The sequence below is a fragment of the Oncorhynchus mykiss genome, chromosome 26 (genome assembly GCF_013265735.2).
Source record: "Oncorhynchus mykiss isolate Arlee chromosome 26, USDA_OmykA_1.1, whole genome shotgun sequence".
NCBI lineage: Eukaryota > Metazoa > Chordata > Actinopteri > Salmoniformes > Salmonidae > Oncorhynchus > Oncorhynchus mykiss.
Window position 1 is genome coordinate 24958413 of NC_048590.1, and position 21877 is coordinate 24980289.

At 49.5% G+C, this 21877-nt stretch overlaps 1 protein-coding gene across 1 annotated transcript in view; it reads left to right on the plus strand.

The window, feature by feature from the left end:
• Positions 1–21877, plus strand: part of LOC110506093 (potassium/sodium hyperpolarization-activated cyclic nucleotide-gated channel 4-like) — a 71316-nt gene that overhangs the window by 45121 nt on the left and 4318 nt on the right. Inside the window, exon 5 of the mRNA XM_036964557.1 lies at positions 1006–1224. Coding sequence (XP_036820452.1) covers positions 1006–1224 — 219 coding nt within the window. The remainder of the gene's footprint in view (positions 1–1005; positions 1225–21877) is intronic.

Below are 21877 nucleotides of genomic sequence, written 5' to 3' on the forward strand. Positions count from 1 at the left end.
CACAACACCATGATGAAAAACTGTGGAGAACTGCCTGAGCTGGGTCTTTTCTGCCCGGAGCAGAAAAGTTTGGGCCTGATAAGAATTAGAGGGTAGTGGTGCTGTGGCTCTTGTCTTTCCTTACAGTAGCTGGCCCATTATCTTATTGGGTCATCCGTTTTATACCTTTTTAGGAGGCACTAATAACTTTCCTATCTCTCAGGTTTTACCCCTGTGGAAATGAGTTTGAAAGCAATTTGGACATGTCACCTCAGGAAAGAGCAGATATTGATTCTGCTTGGACCACCTAAAGGAAAAAAACGCCAATTTATCCACAAAAGAGAAACGAGGAAAGAAAAATCACATTTTTCTAAATAGCTGACCTACTTTTTGCCTTGCAGGCCTCTTGTGTCTCGGGCTCCATCCATTCAGTCACCCTCGTGGTTGTGTTTAGTTTCTGCTCCGAGCTGAATAGGCCCAGCTAAGGCAGTTCTCCCCTGAATACTTACATATAGAAGAGTGTATGTTGATGTAGCCAAGTGTTGATGTTCCTATTGAGGCATGATGTGGCTACCCTCTTACATCTGTGGCTACCCTCTTACATGATGATGAGGATGATTATAATGATGAGGATGAGGACGATGATGATAATGACGTTGATGATGACTAGGAGGAGGATGGCGATAATGACATCGATAATGATGGTGATAATGACATTGATGATGATGATGACGATGACTAGGAGGATGATGGCGATAATATCATTGATAATGATGATGATAATGACATGGATGATGATGACTAGGAGGATGATGGCGATAATGACATTGATCATGATAATGATGATGACGTTGATGATGATGACATTGACGATGATGATGATAATGATAAGAAGGACTCTGGTGGTCTTAGTGCTTTCTGACCTTTTCCCTCCAGGCATCTGGCAGAGTGAGAACAGTACCCCCATATCACCATATCCCTCTCTTCCCTCTGTCACTGTTTCTCTTCCTCTCTCCCCCCATCCAGAACGACACATGGGGCCAGCAGTACTCCTACGCCCTGTTCAAAGCCATGAGCCACATGCTGTGTATCGGGTACGGCATGTACCCACCTGTGGGCATGACGGACGTGTGGCTCACCATCCTCAGCATGATCGTGGGCGCCACCTGCTATGCCATGTTCGTGGGTCACGCCACCGCACTCATCCAGTCTCTGGACTCCTCCCGTCGGCAGTACCAGGAGAAGGTGAGTGACGTTGATCAGAATGGATGGGAATATCACTGGGTAACTGGATAAGCAGCAGGAGATCAACATGTAAGGAGAACAGTATATCTGTACCCAGAGGAGAGTTAGGAAATGAAACCAACCAGACTTCATTTGGACACCCAAAGCATTGAACAGATTAGACTTCTTAAGATGTGTATTAGCCAGTCAGTACAGTACAGTTAAGCTCAGTTTCAGACCTAAATGAGGGCAGATTGATGGAGGTCTCCACCTCCCTTCAACCCCTGTGAGCTGCAGTGCTCAGGGCTGCATGAGAGCCAGAGTCCCAGGCTCCCCTGTGTGGGGATGGGAAAGGCCCTGGTAGTTGGCCATGGAAGCCCTACCCAGCTCCTAGCTACAGCTCCCTGCCCACCTCAAACTAGCCCCAGCCTCTCCATGGGCCCAGTGTGGGTGATAATGAACCTTGCTGCCATGCGGCCACATTGCCCACCATCTGTGGAGAGGGACAGGGGAGGAGACCCCCTGGAGAGACTGGCTGGGGCTGTAGAGACCCCCACATACTGTACACCTCCCCTCAGAGAGAGAGGGAGTGCTGGTGAGAAATAGAGAGAGCGAGAGACTGAGAGAGATGGGTGAGGGAGTTGTTCAGGTCAGAATCAGCAGAGCCAACCAGTGTCTCTGGATACCCACTGTATGTGTGTGTGAGCGAGAAACATTGTATATTTGTGCGGGTGTTTGAAGAATCAAGAGACTGTCCTTCACACCAGGAGGGATCAACATGGGCAGGAGACTGGCATCCAATGTGGTCTCCAGATAGACACACAACCACCAAACTGCTGTGCTATGGATGTGGACTGGCTGCATGACTATTGCTGTGGATGCAGAATTCCTGTTGAACTAGAGGGGAGCAGACAGCCGTCGCAGCTCAGCGCTCAGTCTAGTCCTGCTTTAGAGGTGCTCCGCTTGCTGCCAATAATATTAGGCTTATTAACAGCTGTCCCGCCTGGGACTCCTCACCACAGATCAGCACGTGGAGCAGGGCCCATTCTCAGCCACCATGCCACCCTGCTGCCACCTTCCCATTGTGCCACAGCCTCCTGCCCCATCCCACGTCTCTCAGAATCCTCTCCTCATTCTCGGTCTGCCTGGAGGTACATTAGCACTATAAATTGCAATAAATATTTAAGTGTGTTTTCCCATTTATCTTTCTGTGTCCAATAATTAAGCACGGTCTGTCTGGATGCTGCCTTCCGTAGCTCCTTGTTTCTCCCTGTCGCCCCCTGTTTCTCCCTGTTTTTCCCTGTCGCTCCCTGTCTCTCCCTGTTTCTCCCTGTCTCTCCCTGTCTCTCCCTGTCTCTCCCTGTCTCTCCCTGTCGCTCCCTGTCGCTCCCTGTCTCTCCCTGTCTCTCCCTGTCGCTCCCTGTCTCTCCCTGTCTCTCCCTGTCACTCCCTGTCGCTCCCTGTCTCTCCCTGTTTCTCCCTGTCGCTCCCTGTCTCTCCCTGTCTCTCCCTGTCTCTTCGTGTCTCTCCCTGTCTCTCCCTGTCTCTCCCTGTCTCTCCCTGTCGCTCCCTGTCTCTCCCTGTCTCTCCCTGTCTCTCCCTGTCTCTCCCTGTTTCTCCCTGTCGCTCCCTGTCTCTCTCTGTTTCTCCCTGTTTCTCCCTGTCTCTCCCTGTTTCTCCCTGTCTCTCCCTGTCTGTCCCTGTCTGTCCCTGTTTCTCCCTGTCGCTCCCTGTTTCTCCCTGTCTCTCCCTGTCTCTCCCTGTCTCTCCCTGTCTGTCCCTGTCTGTCCCTGTCTCTCCCTGTTTCTCCCTGTCGCTCCCTGTTTCTCCCTGTCTCTCCCTGTCTCTCCCTGTCTCTCCCTGTTTCTCCCTGTTTCTCCCTGTCTCTCCCTGTCTCTCCCTGTCTCTCCCTGTTTCTCCCCGTTGCTCCCTGTCGCTCCCTGTCTCTCCCTGTCGCTCCCTGTTGCTCCCTGTTTCTTCCTGTCTCTCCCTGTCTCTCTCTGTTTCTCCCTGTCGCTCCCTGTATCTCCCTGTCTCTCCCTGTCACTCCCTGTCTCTCCCTGTTTCTTCCTGTCCATCTCTGTTTCTCCCTGTCACTCCCTGTTTTTCCCTGTTTCTCCCTGTCGCTTCCTGTCTCTCCCTGTTTCTCACTGTTTCTCCCTGTCGCTCCCTGTCTCTCCCTGTCTCTCCCTGTCGCTCCCTGTCTCTCCCTGTCGCTCCCTGTCTCTCCCTGTCGCTCCCTGTTTCTCCCTGTCGCTCCCTGTTTCTCCCTGTCGCTCCCTGTCGCTCCCTGTCTCTCCCTGTCTCTCCCTGTCTCTTCCTGTCTCTCCCTGTCTCTCTCTGTTTCTCCCTGTCACTCCCTGTTTCTCTCTGTTTCTCCCTGTCTCTCCCTGTCGCTCCCTGTTTCTCCCTGTCGCTCCCTGTTTCTCTCTGTTTCTCCCTGTCGCTCCCTGTTTCTCCCTGTCTCTTCCTGTCTCTCCCTGTCTCTCCCTGTCGCTCCCTGTCTCTCCCTGTCTCTCCCTGTCTCTCCCTGTCTGTCCTTGTCTCTCCCTGTTTCTCCCTGTCGCTCCCTGTTTCTCCCTGTTTCTCCCTGTCGCTCCCTGTCTCTCCCTGTCTCTCCCTGTCACTCCCTGTCTCTCCCTGTTTCTTCCTGTCCATCTCTGTTTCTCCCTGTCACTCCCTGTTTTTCCCTGTTTCTCCCTGTCGCTTCCTGTCTCTCCCTGTTTCTCACTGTTTCTCCCTGTCGCTCCCTGTTTCTCCCTGTCGCTCCCTGTTTCTCCCTGTCTCTCCCTGTCTCTCCCTGTCTCTTCCTGTCTCTCCCTGTCTCTCTCTGTTTCTCCCTGTCGCTCCCTGTTTCTCTCTGTTTCTCCCTGTTTCTCCTTGTCTCTCCCTGTTTCTCCCTGTCGCTCCCTGTTTCTCCCTGTTTCTCCCTGTCGCTCCCTGTTTCTCCCTGTCGCTCCCTGTCTCTCCCTGTCTCTCCCTGTCACTCCCTGTCTCTCCCTGTTTCTTCCTGTCCATCTCTGTTTCTCCCTGTCACTCCCTGTTTTTCCCTGTTTCTCCCTGTCTCTCCCTGTCACTCCCTGTCTCTCCCTGTTTCTTCCTGTCCATCTCTGTTTCTCCCTGTCACTCCCTGTTTTTCCCTGTTTCTCCCTGTCGCTTCCTGTCTCTCCCTGTTTCTCACTGTTTCTCCCTGTCGCTCCCTGTTTCTCCCTGTCGCTCCCTGTTTCTCCCTGTCTCTCCCTGTCTCTTCCTGTCTCTCCCTGTCTCTCTCTGTTTCTCCCTGTCGCTCCCTGTTTCTCTCTGTTTCTCCCTGTTTCTCCCTGTCGCTCCCTGTTTCTCCCTGCCGCTCCCTGTTTCTCTCTGTTTCTCCCTGTCGCTCCCTGTTTCTCCCTGTCTCTCCCTGTCTCTCCCTGTCTCTTCCTGTCTCTCCCTGTTTCTCCCTGTCGCTCCCTGTTTTTCCCTTTCGCTCCCTGTCTCTCCCTGTCTCTCCCTGTCTCTCCCTGTCACTCCCTGTCACTCCCTGTCTCTCCCTGTCTCTCCCTGTCTCTCCCTGTCTCTTCCTGTCTCTCCCTGTCTCTCTCTGTTTCTCCCTGTTTCTCCCTGTCACTCCCTGTTTCTCCCTGTCGCTCCTTGTCGCTCCCTGTCACTCCCTGTTTCTCCCTGTCTCTCCCTGTCGCTCCCTGTCTGTCCCTGTTTCTCTCTGTTTCTCCCTGTTTTTCCCTGTCGCTCCCTGTTTCTCCCTGTTTCTCCTTGTCTCTCCCTGTTTCTCCCTATCTCTCCCTGTTTCTCCCTGTCTCTCCCTGTCGCTCCCTGTCGCTCCCTGTCTCTCCTTGTTTCTCTCTGTTTCTCCCTGTTTCTCCCTGTCTCTCCCTGTCGCTCCCTGTCACTCCCTGTCTCTCCCTGTCTCTCCCTGTCTCTTCCTGTCTCTCCCTGTCTCTCTCTGTTTCTCCCTGTCGCTCCCTGTTTCTCTCTGTTTCTCCCTGTCGCTCCTTGTCTCTCCCTGTTTCTCCCTGTCACTCCCTGTTTCTCCCTGTCGCTCCTTGTCTCTCCCTGTCTCTCCCTGTTTCTTCCTGTCCATCTCTGTTTCTCCCTGTCACTCCCTGTTTTTCCCTGTTTCTCCCTGTCGCTTCCTGTCTCTCCCTGTTTCTCACTGTTTCTCCCAGTCGCTCCCTGTTTCTCCCTGTCGCTCCCTGTTTCTCCCTGTCTCTCCCTGTCTCTTCCTGTCTCTCCCTGTCTCTCTCTGTTTCTCCCTGTCGCTCCCTGTTTCTCTCTGTTTCTCCCTGTTTCTCCCTGTCGCTCCCTGTTTCTCCCTGTCGCTCCCTGTTTCTCTCTGTTTCTCCCTGTCGCTCCCTGTTTCTCCCTGTCTCTCCCTGTCTCTTCCTGTCTCTCCCTGTCTCTCTCTGTTTCTCCCTGTCGCTCCCTGTTTCTCTCTGTTTCTCCCTGTCGCTCCCTGTCTCTCCCTGTTTCTCCCTGTCGCTCCCTGTTTCTCTCTGTTTCTCCCTGTCACTCCCTGTCTCTCCCTGTTTCTCTCTGTCTCTCCCTGTCTCTTCCTGTCTCTCCCTGTCTCTCCCTGTCTCTTCCTGTCTCTCCCTGTCTCTCTCTGTTTCTCCCTGTCGCTCCCTGTCGCTCCCTGTCTGTCCCTGTTTCTCCCTGTTTCTCTCTGTTTCTCCCTGTTTCTCCCTGTCGCTCCCTGTTTTTCCCTTTCGCTCCCTGTCTCTCCCTGTCTCTCCCTGTCTCTCCCTGTCACTCCCTGTCACTCCCTGTCTCTCCCTGTCTCTCCCTGTCTCTCCCTGTCTCTTCCTGTCTCTCCCTGTCTCTCTCTGTTTCTCCCTGTCGCTCCCTGTTTCTCTCTGTTTCTCCCTGTCGCTCCTTGTCTCTCCCTGTTTCTCCCTGTCACTCCCTGTTTCTCCCTGTCGCTCCTTGTCGCTCCCTGTCACTCCCTGTCTCTCCCTGTCGCTCCCTGTCGCTCCCTGTCTGTCCCTGTTTCTCTCTGTTTCTCCCTGTCTCGCCCTGTCGCTCCCTGTCTGTCCCTGTTTCTCTCTGTTTCTCCCTGTTTTTCCCTGTCGCTCCCTGTCGCTCCCTGTTTCTCCCTGTTTCTCCTTGTCTCTCCCTGTTTGTCCCTGTCTCTCCCTGTTTCTCCCTGTCTCTCCCTGTCGCTCCCTGTCGCTCCCTGTCTCTCCTTGTTTCTCTCTGTTTCTCCCTGTTTCTCCCTGTCTCTCCCTGTCGCTCCCTGTCTCTCCCTGTCTCTCCCTGTCTCTCCCTGTCTCTCCCTGTTTCTCCCTGTCTCTCCCTGTTTCTCCCTGTTTCTCCCTGTCGCTCCCTGTCGTCGCTCCCTGTTTCTCCCTGTTTCTCCTTGTCTCTCCCTGTTTCTCCCTGTCTCTCCCTGTTTCTCCCTGTTTCTCCCTGTCGCTCCCTGTCACTCCCTGTCTCTCCCTGTCTCTCCCTGTCTCTTCCTGTCTCTCCCTGTCTCTCCCTGTTTCTCCCTGTCTCTCCCTGTTTCTCCCTGTTTCTCCCTGTCGCTCCCTGTCGCTCCCTGTTTCTCCCTGTTTCTCCCTGTCTCTCCCTGTTTCTCCCTGTCTCTCCCTGTTTCTCCCTGTTTCTCCCTGTTTCTCCCTGTCACTCCCTGTCTCTCCCTGTCTCTCCCTGTCTCTTCCTGTCTCTCCCTGTCTCTCTCTGTTTCTCCCTTTCGCTCCCTGTCTCTCCCTGTCTCTCCCTGTCTCTCCCTGTCACTCCCTGTCTCTCCCTGTCCATCTCTGTTTCTCCCTGTCTCTCCCTGTTTCTCCCTGTTTCTCCCTGTCGCTCCCTGTCGCTCCCTGTTTCTCCCTGTTTCTCCTTGTCTCTCCCTGTTTCTCCCTGTCTCTCCCTGTTTCTCCCTGTTTCTCCCTGTTTCTTCCTGTTGCTCCCTGTTTTTCCCTGTCGCTCCCTGTCTCTCCCTGTCTCTCCCTGTCACTCCCTGTCTCTCCCTGTCTCTCCCTGTCTCTTCCTGTCTCTCCCTGTCTCTCTCTGTTTCTCCCTGTCGCTCCCTGTCTCTCTCTGTTTCTCCCTGTCGCTCCTTGTCTCTCCCTGTTTCTCCCTGTCGCTCCCTGTTTCTCCCTGTCGCTCCTTGTCGCTCCCTGTCACTCCCTGTCTCTCCCTGTCGCTCCCTGTCTGTCCCTGTTTCTCTCTGTTTCTCCCTGTCTCTCCCTGTCGCTCCCTGTCGCTCCCTGTCTGTCCCTGTTTCTCTCTGTTTCTGCCTGTTTCTCCCTGTCGCTCCCTGTTTTCCCCTGTCGCTCCCTGTTTCTCCCTGTCTCTCCCTGTCTCTCCCTGTCTCTCCTTGTTTCTCCCTGTCTCTCCCTGTTTCTCCCTGTTTCTCCCTGTCACTCCCCGTTGCTCCCTGTTTCTCCCTGTTTCGCCTTGTCTCTCCCTGTTTCTCCCTGTCTCTCCCTGTTTCTCCCTGTCTCTCCCTGTCACTCCCTGTCTCTCCATGTCACTCCCTGTCTCTCCCTGTCTCTCCCTGTCGCTCCCTGTCTCTCCCTGTCTCTCCCTGTCGCTCCCTGTTTCTCCCTGTCGAGGCTGTAGCTAGACACCAGACAGTTCCACCATTAGTGGCCACTGTACTGCTGTGCTGAAGGTCAAGCAGTGTTAGATGAAGTGGCCTGGCCAGGACATGTTGGCTGGTGTCTCTAGCTAGCATGCTAGAAAGACAGACAGACAGACAGACAGACAGACAGACAGACAGACAGACAGACAACGTGACAACGTGATTGGCCTTTTAGGTCAGTGTGTGTTAGTGTTGTGTAACAAAAGGATCCAGGCCTGTAGAATCCACTCTGATTTCTAGTAGTAGGTTAGTGCCATAATCCAGACAAGAAGCTCCGTACAGCACAATCCCCTGCAGCTTTGGGAGGACAGGTGGCCATGTTCAGCCAGTGGTCCAGTTGTTGCCCATCTGATCTGTGTCATGGAAGGGCACAGCTGTTTCTGTTCTGTCTCCGGGGCCTCCAGCCTAGAGAGAAACCAGCTGACACTGCACCAGCAGCCAATGGACAAACTCGCCCAGTCATCACACTGGCCCTGTCCTACCAGAGGCTTGGATTGGAGAACGGGGTGTGGTTCTACGTGGTCACATTAGCAGTGAGGGAAGGGCAGGTAGCTCTGCAGGGTGAGGCTCTCGCTTTGGGATCAGCCTGCGGATTTGAAGTGAGCAGGACAGAAAGGTGCAGGATAGAAGGGCATCATTGCTACAGTAAGCGTGTGGACTGTTAAACTGTTGGTCTGTGGGCCTATGTTCTGACAGAACTCTGCTTTATGTGTGGAACTGCTCTGTTCTGCTGTTGGCGTGGACCAACAGGCACGATCACCCCAAGGGGACAGTGTTCAGGCTTCCTTCCCATTTACACAGAGAGGAGAGGACACAGGAGACTGGAGTCCTCAGCTCAATGAGTGAAACCAGGACAGAGGAGAGGGATGCAGAGCCAAACGACACAACACGCCACATTTGTCTGCTCAGTTAGCTGTCTCCCTTCCTCCCTCTGACTCTGACCAGATTCACAGGCTCCTACAGTCATTAGAGCATAGGGGGGGGAGGGAGTGGCTACAGGTAGCTACAGAGAGGGAACCTCTACAGACAGGGATGTATGGACATTGGGCAAGATGAGAGCTGCAGGAGTGGTATGGTGACAGTCTTTAGGTGACAGACTGGTAACAGTTTAACTTGACCAAGAAACACAGTCTGGGTATATCCCCTCTGGGCAGAGAGAGGGAAGAGAGAGAGGGGGAAGAGAGAGGGAGGGAAGAGAGAGAGAGAGAGAGGGAAGAGAGAGAGAGGGGGAAGAGAGAGGGAGGGAAGAGAGAGAGAGAGAAAGGGAAGAAAGAGAGAGAGGGAAGAGAGAGAGAGGGAAGAGAGAGAGAGGGAAGAGAGAGAGGGGGAAGAGAGAGAGAGAGGGAAGAGAGAGAGGGGGAAGAGAGAGAGAGGGAAGAAAGAGAGAGAGAGAGAGAGGGAAGAGAGAGAGGGGGGAAGAGAGAGGGAGGGAAGAGAGAGAGAGAGGGAAGAGAGAGAGAGAGGGAAGAGAGAGAGGGAGAGGGGGAAGGGGAAGAGAGGGAGAGGGGGAAGAGAGAGGGGGAAGAGAGAGGGGGGAGAGAGAGAGGGGAGGGAGAGAGGTAAATCTGTGAATAGTTCAGAAGTATGTTGCAGAAAGAAGATGGGAGGGATGTTTGCAATGCTCCACAAAGACGGCAATAAAATGATCATCAGAAAGCCTGGGTATAATCTGCTGTGAATAGAGAGTTCTATTACAATGTGCCTCCATGTGATAAACTGCAGGCTGTCAGAAGCTAGCAAGCAAGCTTAAATGAGCCCTTAAAAGGAAGCAGGAACTCTGGTAACTGGTACAAAGCGGAGAGCCTGAGTTATCATACTCTCAAATGCTGTGGCTTGAACTGTGACACGGGAGACAGATAGGAGATAAACTTTTGATTTATTTCAGGAGCAAGGTTTTTTTCCATATTAGCCAACAACAATCTGACTCTTCTTCGCTCAGTTCAGACGGAATCAGCGGGAAACAAAGTCTCTTTTTTTGGTAACATCCCAACATTTTGAGAATTGCCTGGAGGGGTGCGTGTCTCAGGTGGTGTCGTACTCTGTGCCTCTCCCTGCCCCTCTGTCCCCCCTCAATCCCACAAAGGGAATATGTGCATGAGATTGTTCCTCAGCTCACCCCTTCCCTCCCTCCAAACCCCCAGTATTACCGTGCTCCATGCATGTGTCTCTGCTAGCCTACAATTATCTTTAGGTGTGAGTTGGAAAGGGTAGACTCCAGATTTCCCCATGGATTCCACCATCACAGCTACGGCATGTTGAGACCCATATCACACAAAGGGAATTCCATCTCTCCAGATTGAGGGCACAGGCAGCAGCACATCTTTATGGGACTGTGCATATGCCTGTTTCCCTCCCCAACTGCATGTCTGTAACCTCATGTAACAATGGAAGTGAGAGAAACCAGGGAGAAAAAATATTCTCATTTTCCTACCAAGATATCAGAAAAACGAGACCTTTCTAAACCCTTGATATGTTTGGTGTTAGCATGTAGTTATTTCCTTTATCATGATGGGTATTTAGTCAATTCCAAAAGCTATTCCTATGGCATCAGGACAGTGAGAATCTTGAACCCCAAACCGTTTACTATTCCCAGACCATCACGACCATCACGATCATACCATTCTCAGTATACAGCATAGTACGCACTCTCCCTCTCTCCCCAGTCACTTATTTTCACTCAACTACAGTAAATGACAAAATGGTGGCCGGCAGTCAACATGGTAAGTCCCTGACAGTACATCTATCTGCATTGCGGTTTGGCAGGCAGGCCAGATCCCAGGCAGGCCAGATCCCAGGCAGGCCAGAGCCCAGTGTGTCTCTTCACTGGTTAATCCCTCACTAAACTGGGAAGAGGAGGGGGGGTTTACTGATGTGAACCATGTCACATCACAATGGGGGGGGGGGGGGGGGGTCTACTGTAGTGTCCTGACGCTAATGGACACAACACCAGCATTCTGGGTTTCCACTGCTGCTCTGTGTCTGTGTTTGTTTGTTTGTATCCTATCGGTTCTTGGCGGTGTTGGGTAAGGATTGTGAGAGTAGCCTGGGAACCCCAGAAGGGGCTTGTTTTGTTGGGAGGCTAAGCAGCGTGTTGTGACTTGCCAGCAGCCCCAAATGGCTGTAGAAGCAAATTATAGTGAGTGCATGGTGCACAGTGTCCAGCCCCTCCCCTGTACATCTCTAATGAACACTTGGCAATTAGGCAGGGTCTAATTGGTGAAGGACTAATGGAAGAAGGCCCTGAAGCTGATTAATCCTGGGTGCTACTGAGGCTTCAGAGACCCTCTGTTCTCTTCACCCCAGCTTCAATCCCCCCATCAGAACTATTCAATGAAATAGTCATCGTTCCTCCTCGGGTACTGTGCATTCACTGGAACTGTGCTTTGTACATTAACCCATTTCTTCCCAAATACACCCATTTCCTAGCCCTAAATGCTCTATTTATTACTCATAAACCCTAGTTCCTCTGCCAATACACCTCATCCCTGTTACTTGCCTTTCTCAGCCCTGGTACCCACTTTCTAACACGTTTCAGGAGAAGACTCAGGAGTAGACAGTGTCGAAGTAACAAACGTTTATTACTAGAACAGGGGTCAGATAAAACGACAGGTCAAGGGGTAGGCAGAGGTCAGTAATCCAGATCAGAGTCCATAAAGTACAGAACTGCAGGCAGTCATGGGGTCAGGGCAGGCAGAGGTCAGTAATCCAGAGTGGTGTGACAAGGTACAGAACGGCAGGCAATCTGCCGGGTCTACACCTGTGACTGAGTCCCAGATCTACACCGGAATATCTCAGCCCAAATACCCATACGAACCAGGTTTACACCTGTGACTGAGTCCCAATACTAATATAAACCAGATCTACACTGGAATATCTCAGCCCAAATACCCATACGAACCAGGTTTACACCTTTGACTGAGTCTCAATACTAATATAAACCAGATCTACACCGGAATATCTCAGCCCAAATACCCATACGAACCAGGTTTACACCTGTGGCTATGTCCCAATAATCTGATCAACCAGGTCTACCATTGTGCAAGAGACACTTAACAACTTTATTGACAGAAAATATGAGTGAAGTTATTATACTTATTCCGTTCATGGGTCTGTACATGGCCAATTAAACTAACAAAATATGAAGTTGTACAGTCCAAATCATTGATTTAAACATATGTAAAGACTAATGGATAATGGTCAAATGATCTGTAAGATCATTTTGATCAAATATATCCATAACCCAACTCAACTTCAATCTACTGAAAAAATATATAATCTGCTATGATTAAATATATACGGTGCATTTGGAAAGTATTCAGACCCCTTGACTTTTTACACATTTTGTTACTTTATTCTAAAATTGATGAAATATTATTTTTAGCCTCATCAATCTACACACAATACCCCATAATGACAAAGCGAAAACAGGTTTAAAGAAATTGTTGCAAATGTTAAAAAAAAACAGAAATACCTTATTTACATAAGTATTCAGACCCTTTGCTATGAGACTTGATTTTTAGCTCAGGTGCATCTTGTTTCCATTGATCATCCTTGAGATGTTTCTACAATTTGATTGGAGTCCACCTGTGGTAAATCCATTTGATTGGACATGATTTGGAATGGCACACCTGTTTATACACAGAAAGGTCCCACAGTTGATTGTCACGACTTCTGCCGAAGTTGGTCCGTCTCCTTGTTCGGGCGGTGTTCGGCGGTCGACGTCACCGACCTTCTAGCCATCGCTGATCCATTTTTCATTTTCCATTGGTTTTGTCTTGTTTTCCTACACACCTGGTTCCAATCCCATCAATTACATGTCTTGTATTTAACCCTTTGTTTCCCCTCATGTCCTTGTCTGTGATTGTTTGTTGTATGTTTTGTGCTAGTCATGTTCTGGTGTGTGATGGGTTTTGTACCCTTTTATATTATTTTTGTATATATTGGTTTTCAGAGGTTTTTTTTGCATTTATTAAACTGCTCCGTTTATACCAAGTTCACTCTCCTGCGCCTGACTTCCCTGCTACCAGCACGCACCCATTACATTGATAGTGCGTGTCAGAGCAAAAACCAAGTCATGAGGTCGAAGGAATTGTCTGTAGAGCACCGAGACAGGATTGTGTTGAGGCACAGATCTGGGGAAGGGTACCAAAACATTTCTGCAGCATTGAAGGTCCCCAAGAACACAGTGTCCTCCATCATTCTTAAATGGAAGAAGTTTGGAACCACCGAGACTCTTCCTAGAAAATGGCAGACATTTCTAAAAAAAAAAAACATTTTGTTTTGTCATTATAGGGTATTATGTGTGCATTGATAAGCAAAAATATATAACTTAGTCAATTTTAGAATCAGGCTGTAACGTAACAAAAAGTGGAAAAAGTCAAGGGGTTTGAAAACTTTCCGAATGCACTGTATAAGGTGGAGCCACTGTATTTTCCCATTGGTCACAAATATGACCTCTAAGATGTTGTATAAATACCACAAGCATCATGGACTCAATGTATTAATTGTTTGTTTTTTTCTCTCACTATTGTGACTGATGGGATTAAATGGGTTAAGGAAGGGAGCGAGGGGGGGGGGGGGAGCAACTTGGGAATTGTAGTTTTGGTAATACAAAAAAGACTGTAAAATCACCAGGAATTAAGCTCAAATTAGTTTAATTTAGAAAACCCGTTCCCATGTATTCCCACGAATAAAAAAAGAGACGAGATCGTGTGTCAATGTAATCAAGGTAGAAAATGATTGTTCTTTTCAAATACAATCTCTTTTTGGGCTTTGTTGGGCTCAATTTGCAATGTTCAAATTATTCTAATGATGTTCCGGCTTACCGACCATCCGCTCTGAAAACAATCTGGCGGCTGGATCTAGTTTCCTACCCCTGGTGTAGGAGAAAGGAATAGGTTAGAGAGCTCATACAATTTTATTTAACCTTTATTTTGACAGGGCGTCATGCTGAGACCAAGGTCTCTTTCTCAGGTGAGCCCTGCAAACACATCAAAAACATCAATACACATCAAAATACAATATACTTAAGCAAGAAAGCACGAGGGGGTGTGGTATATGGCCATTATACCACGGCTAAGGGCTGTTCTCATGCACAACGCAAAGCAGAGTGCCTGGATACAGCCCTTAATCGTGGTATATTGGCCACATACCACAAACCTCCGAGGTGCCTTATTGCTATTATAAACTGGTTACCAATGTAATTAGAGCAGTAAAAAGAAATGTTTTGTCATACGGTCTGATATACCAAGGCTTTCAGACAATCAGCATTCTGGGCTTGAACCACCCAGTTTATAAAAATCAATAATAGACATCAAAAACATTAATATAGAGTACACTATACACATCAATAATACACATCAATAATACGCATCAACGCACTAAAAGCAAAACAAAATCATATAAAACAAACACAATCTTCAGTTAAAAGGTCCTGTCAGCCTTTTGAATTGCCCTAGAGGCACCAATTCATCCAGCTTTAGAGAGCCTTGGAGATCATTCCACAAGGCAGGTGCAGAGAAAATAAAATCAGATTTGACCTAACTCAGTGTAGATGGAAGGGATCTCCCTGAGGCCGGGTCTGATGTCTCATACGTCTATAAATGAACAATGAAGTAAGGTACGGTGGAAATGTATGCAGGGGGGTTTACTTTCTGACACAGAATGCAGTGATGTGTACTGAACCTATCATCTGTAATAAAAAGTAGTGCGCTATGATAAACTGCGTCCAATGTCTTCAATACAGTGGCAGCTGCATTCATGTAGACAATATCCCCATAGTCCATAACCGGTATGCATGTCGACTGGATCATTTGTTTTCTGCTATTTCATGAAAGACAATCAAGCCACGGACAAACAGTAGCCTGCACTCATAGAATAAAGGTTTCCAAATGGGTTTTTAAGCTGTCCCCATAGGAGAACCCTTTTTCCAGGCCTGAACCTGGTTGGTGGTTCTACCTGGAACCAAAAAAGGGTTCTTCAAAGGGATCTCCTATGGGGTCAGCCAAAGAATCCTTTTAGGTTCTAGATAGCACCTTTTTTTCTTGGAGTATAGCTGTGGACAAGTTGAGCAACTTTTTGTGTCTTGCCGTAAGAGCTATTGTCATTAGCCTGGACCTGGTTGGTGGTTTTAATCTGAAGGAGGTTAAAGTCCCCTCTCTTCCTCTCCTCAGAGAAACTTCTTAAAGCTCTTAATTTGGCCCCGAGGTACCCCTTCAAAATGCTAGCTGCTTGATCATATATTTTCACATCTTGTAAAAAATACAATTTGGAAACAAATATAATATATATATATATAATATTGAATACTGAATAGTGCATTGGGGAAATGTATTTATTTATTGTACTTTTATGATAACCAACTAGCTGTTACAGTCTTGTCCCATCGCTGCAACTCCCGTACGGTCTCGGGAGAGGCGAAGGTCCAGAGCCACGCGTCCTCCAAAACACGACCCGCCAAGCCGCACTGCTCACTTAACCCGGATGATGCTGGGTCAATTGTGTGCCGCCTTATGGGTCTCCCAGTCGCGGTCGGCTGCGACACAGCCCGGGATCGAACCCGGACCTGTAATGATGCCTCTAGCACTGCGATGTTAGACCTTAGACCGCTGCGCCACTCGGGATGCTGCATTGGGGAAATCTGAATATTCTTTAACACTTGTAATTCTTTGTCATAGCTATGTAAATGGTTAGAATATCCAAACGTCCCTGAGGCCCCCCCCCGGTTATGAAAATAGCCAATTACAAGAGTGAAGCTACCATATCACAGGCATGCCGAGAATATGAGTTACACCACTGTAGAAGACACAGATAACATGCCTCTGTAGAGTCCAGAAACACTCAAATGTCTAGGAGTCACCCCGTCAGCATCACTTATCCTCCTTCACAGGCTGTCTCACAGTCACTGGCTGCTGGATTAACTTCTGCTTCTGCTGCCATTGACTGCTCTGCTCTCACAGCCCTGAATTCAATTACATCTGGACTACCTCCACAAGACAATGGCACGAAAGTCCTGAATTGAAATGTCATGGCGCACGTAGAGCTCTCCTTTAACACAGAACATTCAGATCACATCAGAAGTGTAGCCAGTGTTATATGCTCCTTTATTTTCTGTTGCCTTGTAGAGGGCTCTGAATGAGGGTGTCAGGGTGCAGATGTTCAAGGCTTCAATGAACACTGTGTCTACCTTACTCATATGGAAGGCACGGATGGAGAGAGGGAGTCACAGAAGAGGGGGAGACAGAAATGTTTAGAAATTACAATTAAGTGGCTGACATCTCTTTTGGGAAATCAATTATGCATGTTTTATTTGGTAAAGATTTGCATCCAGGAGGAGAGAGTGAGTAGAGAGGTACAGGAGGCTACTGGGGAGAGATCGACAGAGACATACTCTTAAAAAAAAAAGGGTTCCGAGGCTGTCCCCATGGGAGAACCCTTTTTGGTTCTAGATAGCACCTAAGAGTGCAGAGAGACAGAGAGAGAGTGATAGGAGGGAGAAAGTGAAACAGCGAGAGCACAGTATGACCATATGGAGAGAGAGAGAGAGCGAGAGAGAAGGTAGAGAGTGGGTAGAGAGAGATGAGAGAGTGAGGGAGGGATTGTGCAGTAAAACAGCATCAAGGGCTCTAAATCCCTTTCTCTCATGGGAGCTGAGTGTTGGATTGAAATGACTGACACATACGGACAGCAGAGGTTTACGGTTAGAAAGTGGATGCCCTGGAGAACTGATTAGCTTCTCAGTATTGACAATGATTGGATTTGTCTAAGTAGCAGAAGAGGAGCAAGGTTTCTTTTGTTAGTGAACTGATGGCTATGAGGATATAACATCATTTCCTGTCACACTGGGTGTTATCAGCCACATCACTTCAAGAGAGATCCATCCCCTAGTGGCGAGTGCCCTAGTCCACTATGTCTCTCTCTCTCTGGAGCCCAGGGGAGGAGACAGACGGTGGCTGTGGCTATGCGGTCGCCACGCTCTTAGCAAAAAGGGTTACAAAGGGGTTCTTTGGCTGTCCCCATAGGAGAACCCTTCCCAAAACTGTTCTACCTGGAACCAAAAATGGTTCTTCAAAGGGTTCTCCAATGGCGACAGCTGAAGAACCCTTTTAGGTTCTAGATAACACATTTTTCTCTAAGAATGTATGTGCTAGTGATTCACAACACAAACAGGGAATTATCTTCAAAGACACTTTTTTTCACTTGGCTAATGCCCTTTCATGCTGAGGGGAATCAAATTGTGTTGCATTACAAAGCCAATGACAAATGGATGAATTCCGCAGTGACAGTGTTTTATGGGAATACAGGAGGTTAGAAGACAACTGGAAAACCTAAATCCTTGTCGTCATTGAAACGGAGCAAATGTCTGTGATAAATCTGATGCTTCCCAGTTCCCACAGAGAGATGTCAACAGGGCATAGACAGACTGAAGTGGACCAAAATGCAGCATGGTGGTTATTCATGTTCTTTCATTTATAAAGACACTATACATGAAATAACTAACAAAACAATAAATGTGCGAAAACCTAAAACAGCCCTGTCTGGTGCAAAACACAGAGACACGAACAATCACCCACCAAACACTCAAAGAATATGGCTGCCTAAATATGGTTCCCATCAGAGACAACGATAAACACCTGCCTCTGACTGAGAACCACTCCCGACAGCCATAGACTTACCTAGAAAACCCCAGCCGCACAACTAGACTAGACTCCCGGCCGCACAACTAAACCCATAGGGGAGGGTCCGGGTGGGCGTCTGTCCACGGTGGCGGCTCTGGCTCGGGACGTGGACCCCACTCAAACAAAGTCTTAGTCCATTTGCCTTGCGTCCTTAGATAGGCGACCCTCGCCGCCGACCTTGGCCTAGTAGTCCTCAGCAAGGGCCCCACTGGACTGAGGGGTAGCTCGGCACTGAGGGGTAGCTCGGCACTGAGGGGTAGCTCGGCACTGAGGGGTAGCTCGGCACTGAGGGGTAGCTCAGGCAGGTTAATGGTTCTGGCAGATCCTGGCAGTTCTGGCAGATCCTGGCTGACTGGCAGTTCTGGCAGATCCTGGCGGATCCTGGCTGACTGGCGGATCTGGAAGATCCTGGCTGACTGGCGGCTCTGGCTGCTCCATGCAGACTGGCAGCTCTGGTGGCTCCATGCAGACTGGCGGCTCCATGCAGACTGGCAGCTCTGGCGGCTCCATGCAGACTGGCAGCTCCATGCAGACTGGCAGCTCTTGCGGCTCCATGCAGACTGGCAGCTCTGGCGGCTCCTTGCAGACTGGCAGCTCCATGCAGACTGGCAGCTCCATGCAGACTGGCAGCTCCATGCAGACTGGCAGCTCCATGCAGACTGGCAGCTGCATGCAGACTGGCAGCTGCATGCAGACTGGCAGCTCTGAACAGGCGGGAGACTCCGGCAGCGCTGTAGAGGTGGAAGGCTCTGACTGCGCTGAACAGGCGGGAGACTCCGGCAGCGCTGGAGAGGAAGAAGGCACTGGCTGCGCTGGACAGGCGAGGCGCACTGTAGGCCTGGTGCGTGGTGCTGGCGGTACTGGGCCGAGAACACGCACAGGAAGCCTGGTGCGGGGAGCTGCCACCGGAGGACTGGTGTGTGGAGGTGGCACAGGATGGACCGGACCGTGAAGGCGTACTGGAGATCTTGAGAGCAGGGCTGGCACAGGACGTGTAAGGCTAGGGAGATGCACAGGAGGCCTAGTGCGTGAGGCTGGCACAATCTTCACCAGCCGACTAACACGCACCTCAGGACGAGTATGGAGCACTGACCCAGGTGCCATCAAATCCGACACGCTCCGTCAGGGGGAATTCCGTACCTAAAGCACCAACACAGCAACTCCCTCATAACTCTCTCCTCCAATTTCCCCATTAACTCCTTCACAGTCTCTGCTTCGCTCACCTCCAACACCGGCTCTGGTTCTGGTCTCCTCCTTGGCTCCTCACGATAAACAGGGGGAGTTGGCTCAGGTCTGACTCCTGACTCTGCCACACTCTCCCTGATCCCCCCCCCCCCCCCCCAATACATTTTTGGGGCTGACTCTCGGGCTTCCGTCCGCGCCGCCGTGCTTGTCTTTCCAACTCCATTCTCCTATAACCCTTTTCGCACTGCTCCAGCGAATCCCAGGCGGGCTCCGGCACTCTCCCTGGGTCGACCGCCCACCTGTCCATCTCCTCCCAAGTCGTATACTCCAGACTTCGTAGCGCCTGCTGCCGCTGCCTGTCACCACGCCGCTTGGTCCTGTTGTGGTGGGTGATTCTGTAACGGTTTTCTTCATCTGAAGAAGAAGTGGACCAAAATGCAGCATGGTGGTTATTCATGTTCTTTCATTTATAAAGACACTATACGTGAAATAACTAACAAAACAATAAATGTGCGAAAACCTAAAACAGCCCTGTCTGGTGCAAAACACAGAGACAGGAACAATCACCCACCAAACACTCAAAGAATATGGCTGCCTAAATATGGTTCCCAATCAGAGACAACGATAAACACCTGCCTCCAGACAGCCATAGACTTACCTAGAAAACCCCACTAAGCCACAATCCCAATACGTACGAAAAAACCCCAAGTCAAAACACACCACATAATGAACCCTTGTCACACCCTGGCCTGACCAAAATAATAAAGAAAACACAAAATACTAAGACCAGGGCGTGACACAGACAGGTTTCAGAGAAAGACAGACAGGTTACACAGACAGACAGGTTACAGAGAAAGACAGACAGACAGGCAGACAGGTTACAGAGAAAGACAGACAGAAAGGTTACAAAGAAAGACAGACAGAAAGGTTACAAAGAAAGACTGACAGGCAGGTTACAGAGAAAGACAGACAGGCAGTTTACAGAGAAAGACAGACAGAAAGGTTACAAAGAAAGACTGACAGGCAGGTTACAGAGAAAGACAGACAGGCAGTTTACAGAGAAAGACAGACAGAAAGGTTACAAAAAAAGACAGACAGGCAGTTTACAGAGAAAGACAGACAGAAATGTTACAGAGAAAGACAGACAGGCAGGTTACAGAGAAAGACAGACAGGTTACAGAGAAAGACAGACAGGTTGTAATCTTCAGGAGTACCACAGGAGTACTTTCTCATTGTGTTGGACAGGATTGGACAGGAGGACTTTCTCATTGTGTTGGACAGGATTGGATAGGAGGACTTTCTCATTGTGTTGGACAGGATTGGACAGGAGGACTTTCTCATTGTGTTGGACAGGATTGGACAGGAGGACTTTCTCATTGTGTTGGACAGGATTGGACAGGAGGACTTTCTCATTGTGTTGGACAGGATTGGACAGGAGGACTTTCTCATTCTGTTGGACAGGATTGGACAGGAGGACTTTCTCATTGTGTTGGACAGGATTGGACAGGAGGACTTTCTCATTGTGTTGGACAGGATTGGACAGGAGGACTAGTTCTCTGAAGAAGAGGAAGATTGTGACATTCTGGTTCATCATCAGATCAGGAAATGTTCAAATTTATACCAAGAGATTTCATTTGAATAGACTTCCTGATAAGAGATAGATTCCATGCTTAGCTCATGGCAGGGCTTAGAATTCATCTCTCAGATGCCCTGGGAATGAATATCTTCATGTTTTTTCTGCATCTCTTTCTTCTTTTGAAGTTCTATCATTTAGTTTTCCAGATTAGCGTTTTTTTCATTGATTTTTCAAGGCACAGCATTATGAATGCTGCCATTTTATTTATGAATGATGCATTATAAGAGTATAACCAGGATTAAAGGAATATGATTCCCAGTTCTGACCATGTTGTTTTAAGGTCCTTTATCAGGTGCATTTAGTGTCTATATCTGAGTGTGGTTTGCTCTCAAACTCCACCTTTCACTTTCAGCTACATCATCCTAATTCAGACGCTCGACCCTTGAACTCCTGTGTCTGTTGTAGCGTCGTGTGTGTGGGTGTGCACATCTGTGTGTGTACATGAGTATTTGTTTAGGTGTACATATTATGTGCATGCATGTGTGTGTGTGTGTGTGTGTGTGTGTGCATCCGTATATGTGTGTGTGTGTATGCCTTTGAACGTGATCACGGGATGCAACACGTTAAAAAGCCACCGCTGCTCCTGCTCCTCCGCCTGCTCCTGCTCCTCCGCCTGCCACCATTTTGGAGGTGACTGGTCACGGTCGACCGCTCGGCATCGTCCGCATGCACAGGCTCACACTCGGCTCCAGACTGTCCTTCATTCTGTAGAGGAGAGGAGGGCGAGGAGATGGAGGAGGAGAAATGTGATTCGGAAGGCAGGCTCGGGAGCCTCTGGCTAGATCCAGACGGACAGAGACTTGTCTACATCTGAGGATGAGGTGAAAGACAGAAGTGAAAACTGAGCGGAGGTCAGAATTATAGACCTTCCTTATAAAGACATCAGTTAGAAAGGAGAGTGTTGAAAAGGAGAGCAGAGAGGGGATTGAAAAGGCAGATATAGAGAGAGAGACGCAGAGAGAGAGACACAGACAGACAGACAGACAGACAGACAGACAGACAGACGTGCAGTTGTTGCTCTTCCATGAAGCGAGAGCGAGCATTACTTCATTAGCTGGCTCCCTCCCGTTTTCTGCCTTGACGTGTGTATGTGTTTTTGTGTGTGTGTGCGTCAGCAGTGACAGCAGTGAGCCTGTTGTGCACTGTGCGCTCACGTTGAGTGACCTGCTCCCTCCGACTGGCCAGGCCCTGGTTGCCTCCTTAATGGCACCCTATTCCCTATTTAGTGCACTACCTTTGACCAGGACCAGGGCACTATAGGGAATAGGGTGCCATTTTGTAAGCAGCACTAATGTTTCTCTTCAGGCACTGCTGCGGGCACCTCATCACAGGGGTCTGATTCTCAGGGAGCCAGTCACTACCCACTGTCATTAGTGATGTCTCCCTGGAGGTAACAGGTTTCTCTCTCCTGGAGAGGGGGAGGGAGGGTGAGAGGTGGGATGGAGGGAGATAGCGGGAGTGTGTGGTTGAGGTCAGTGGCTGGAGGTAACAGGTTTCTCTCTCTCCTGGAGAGGGGGAGGGAGGGTGAGAGGTGGGATGGAGGGAGATAGCGGGAGTGTGTGGTTGAGGTCAGTGGCTGGAGGTAACAGGTTTCTC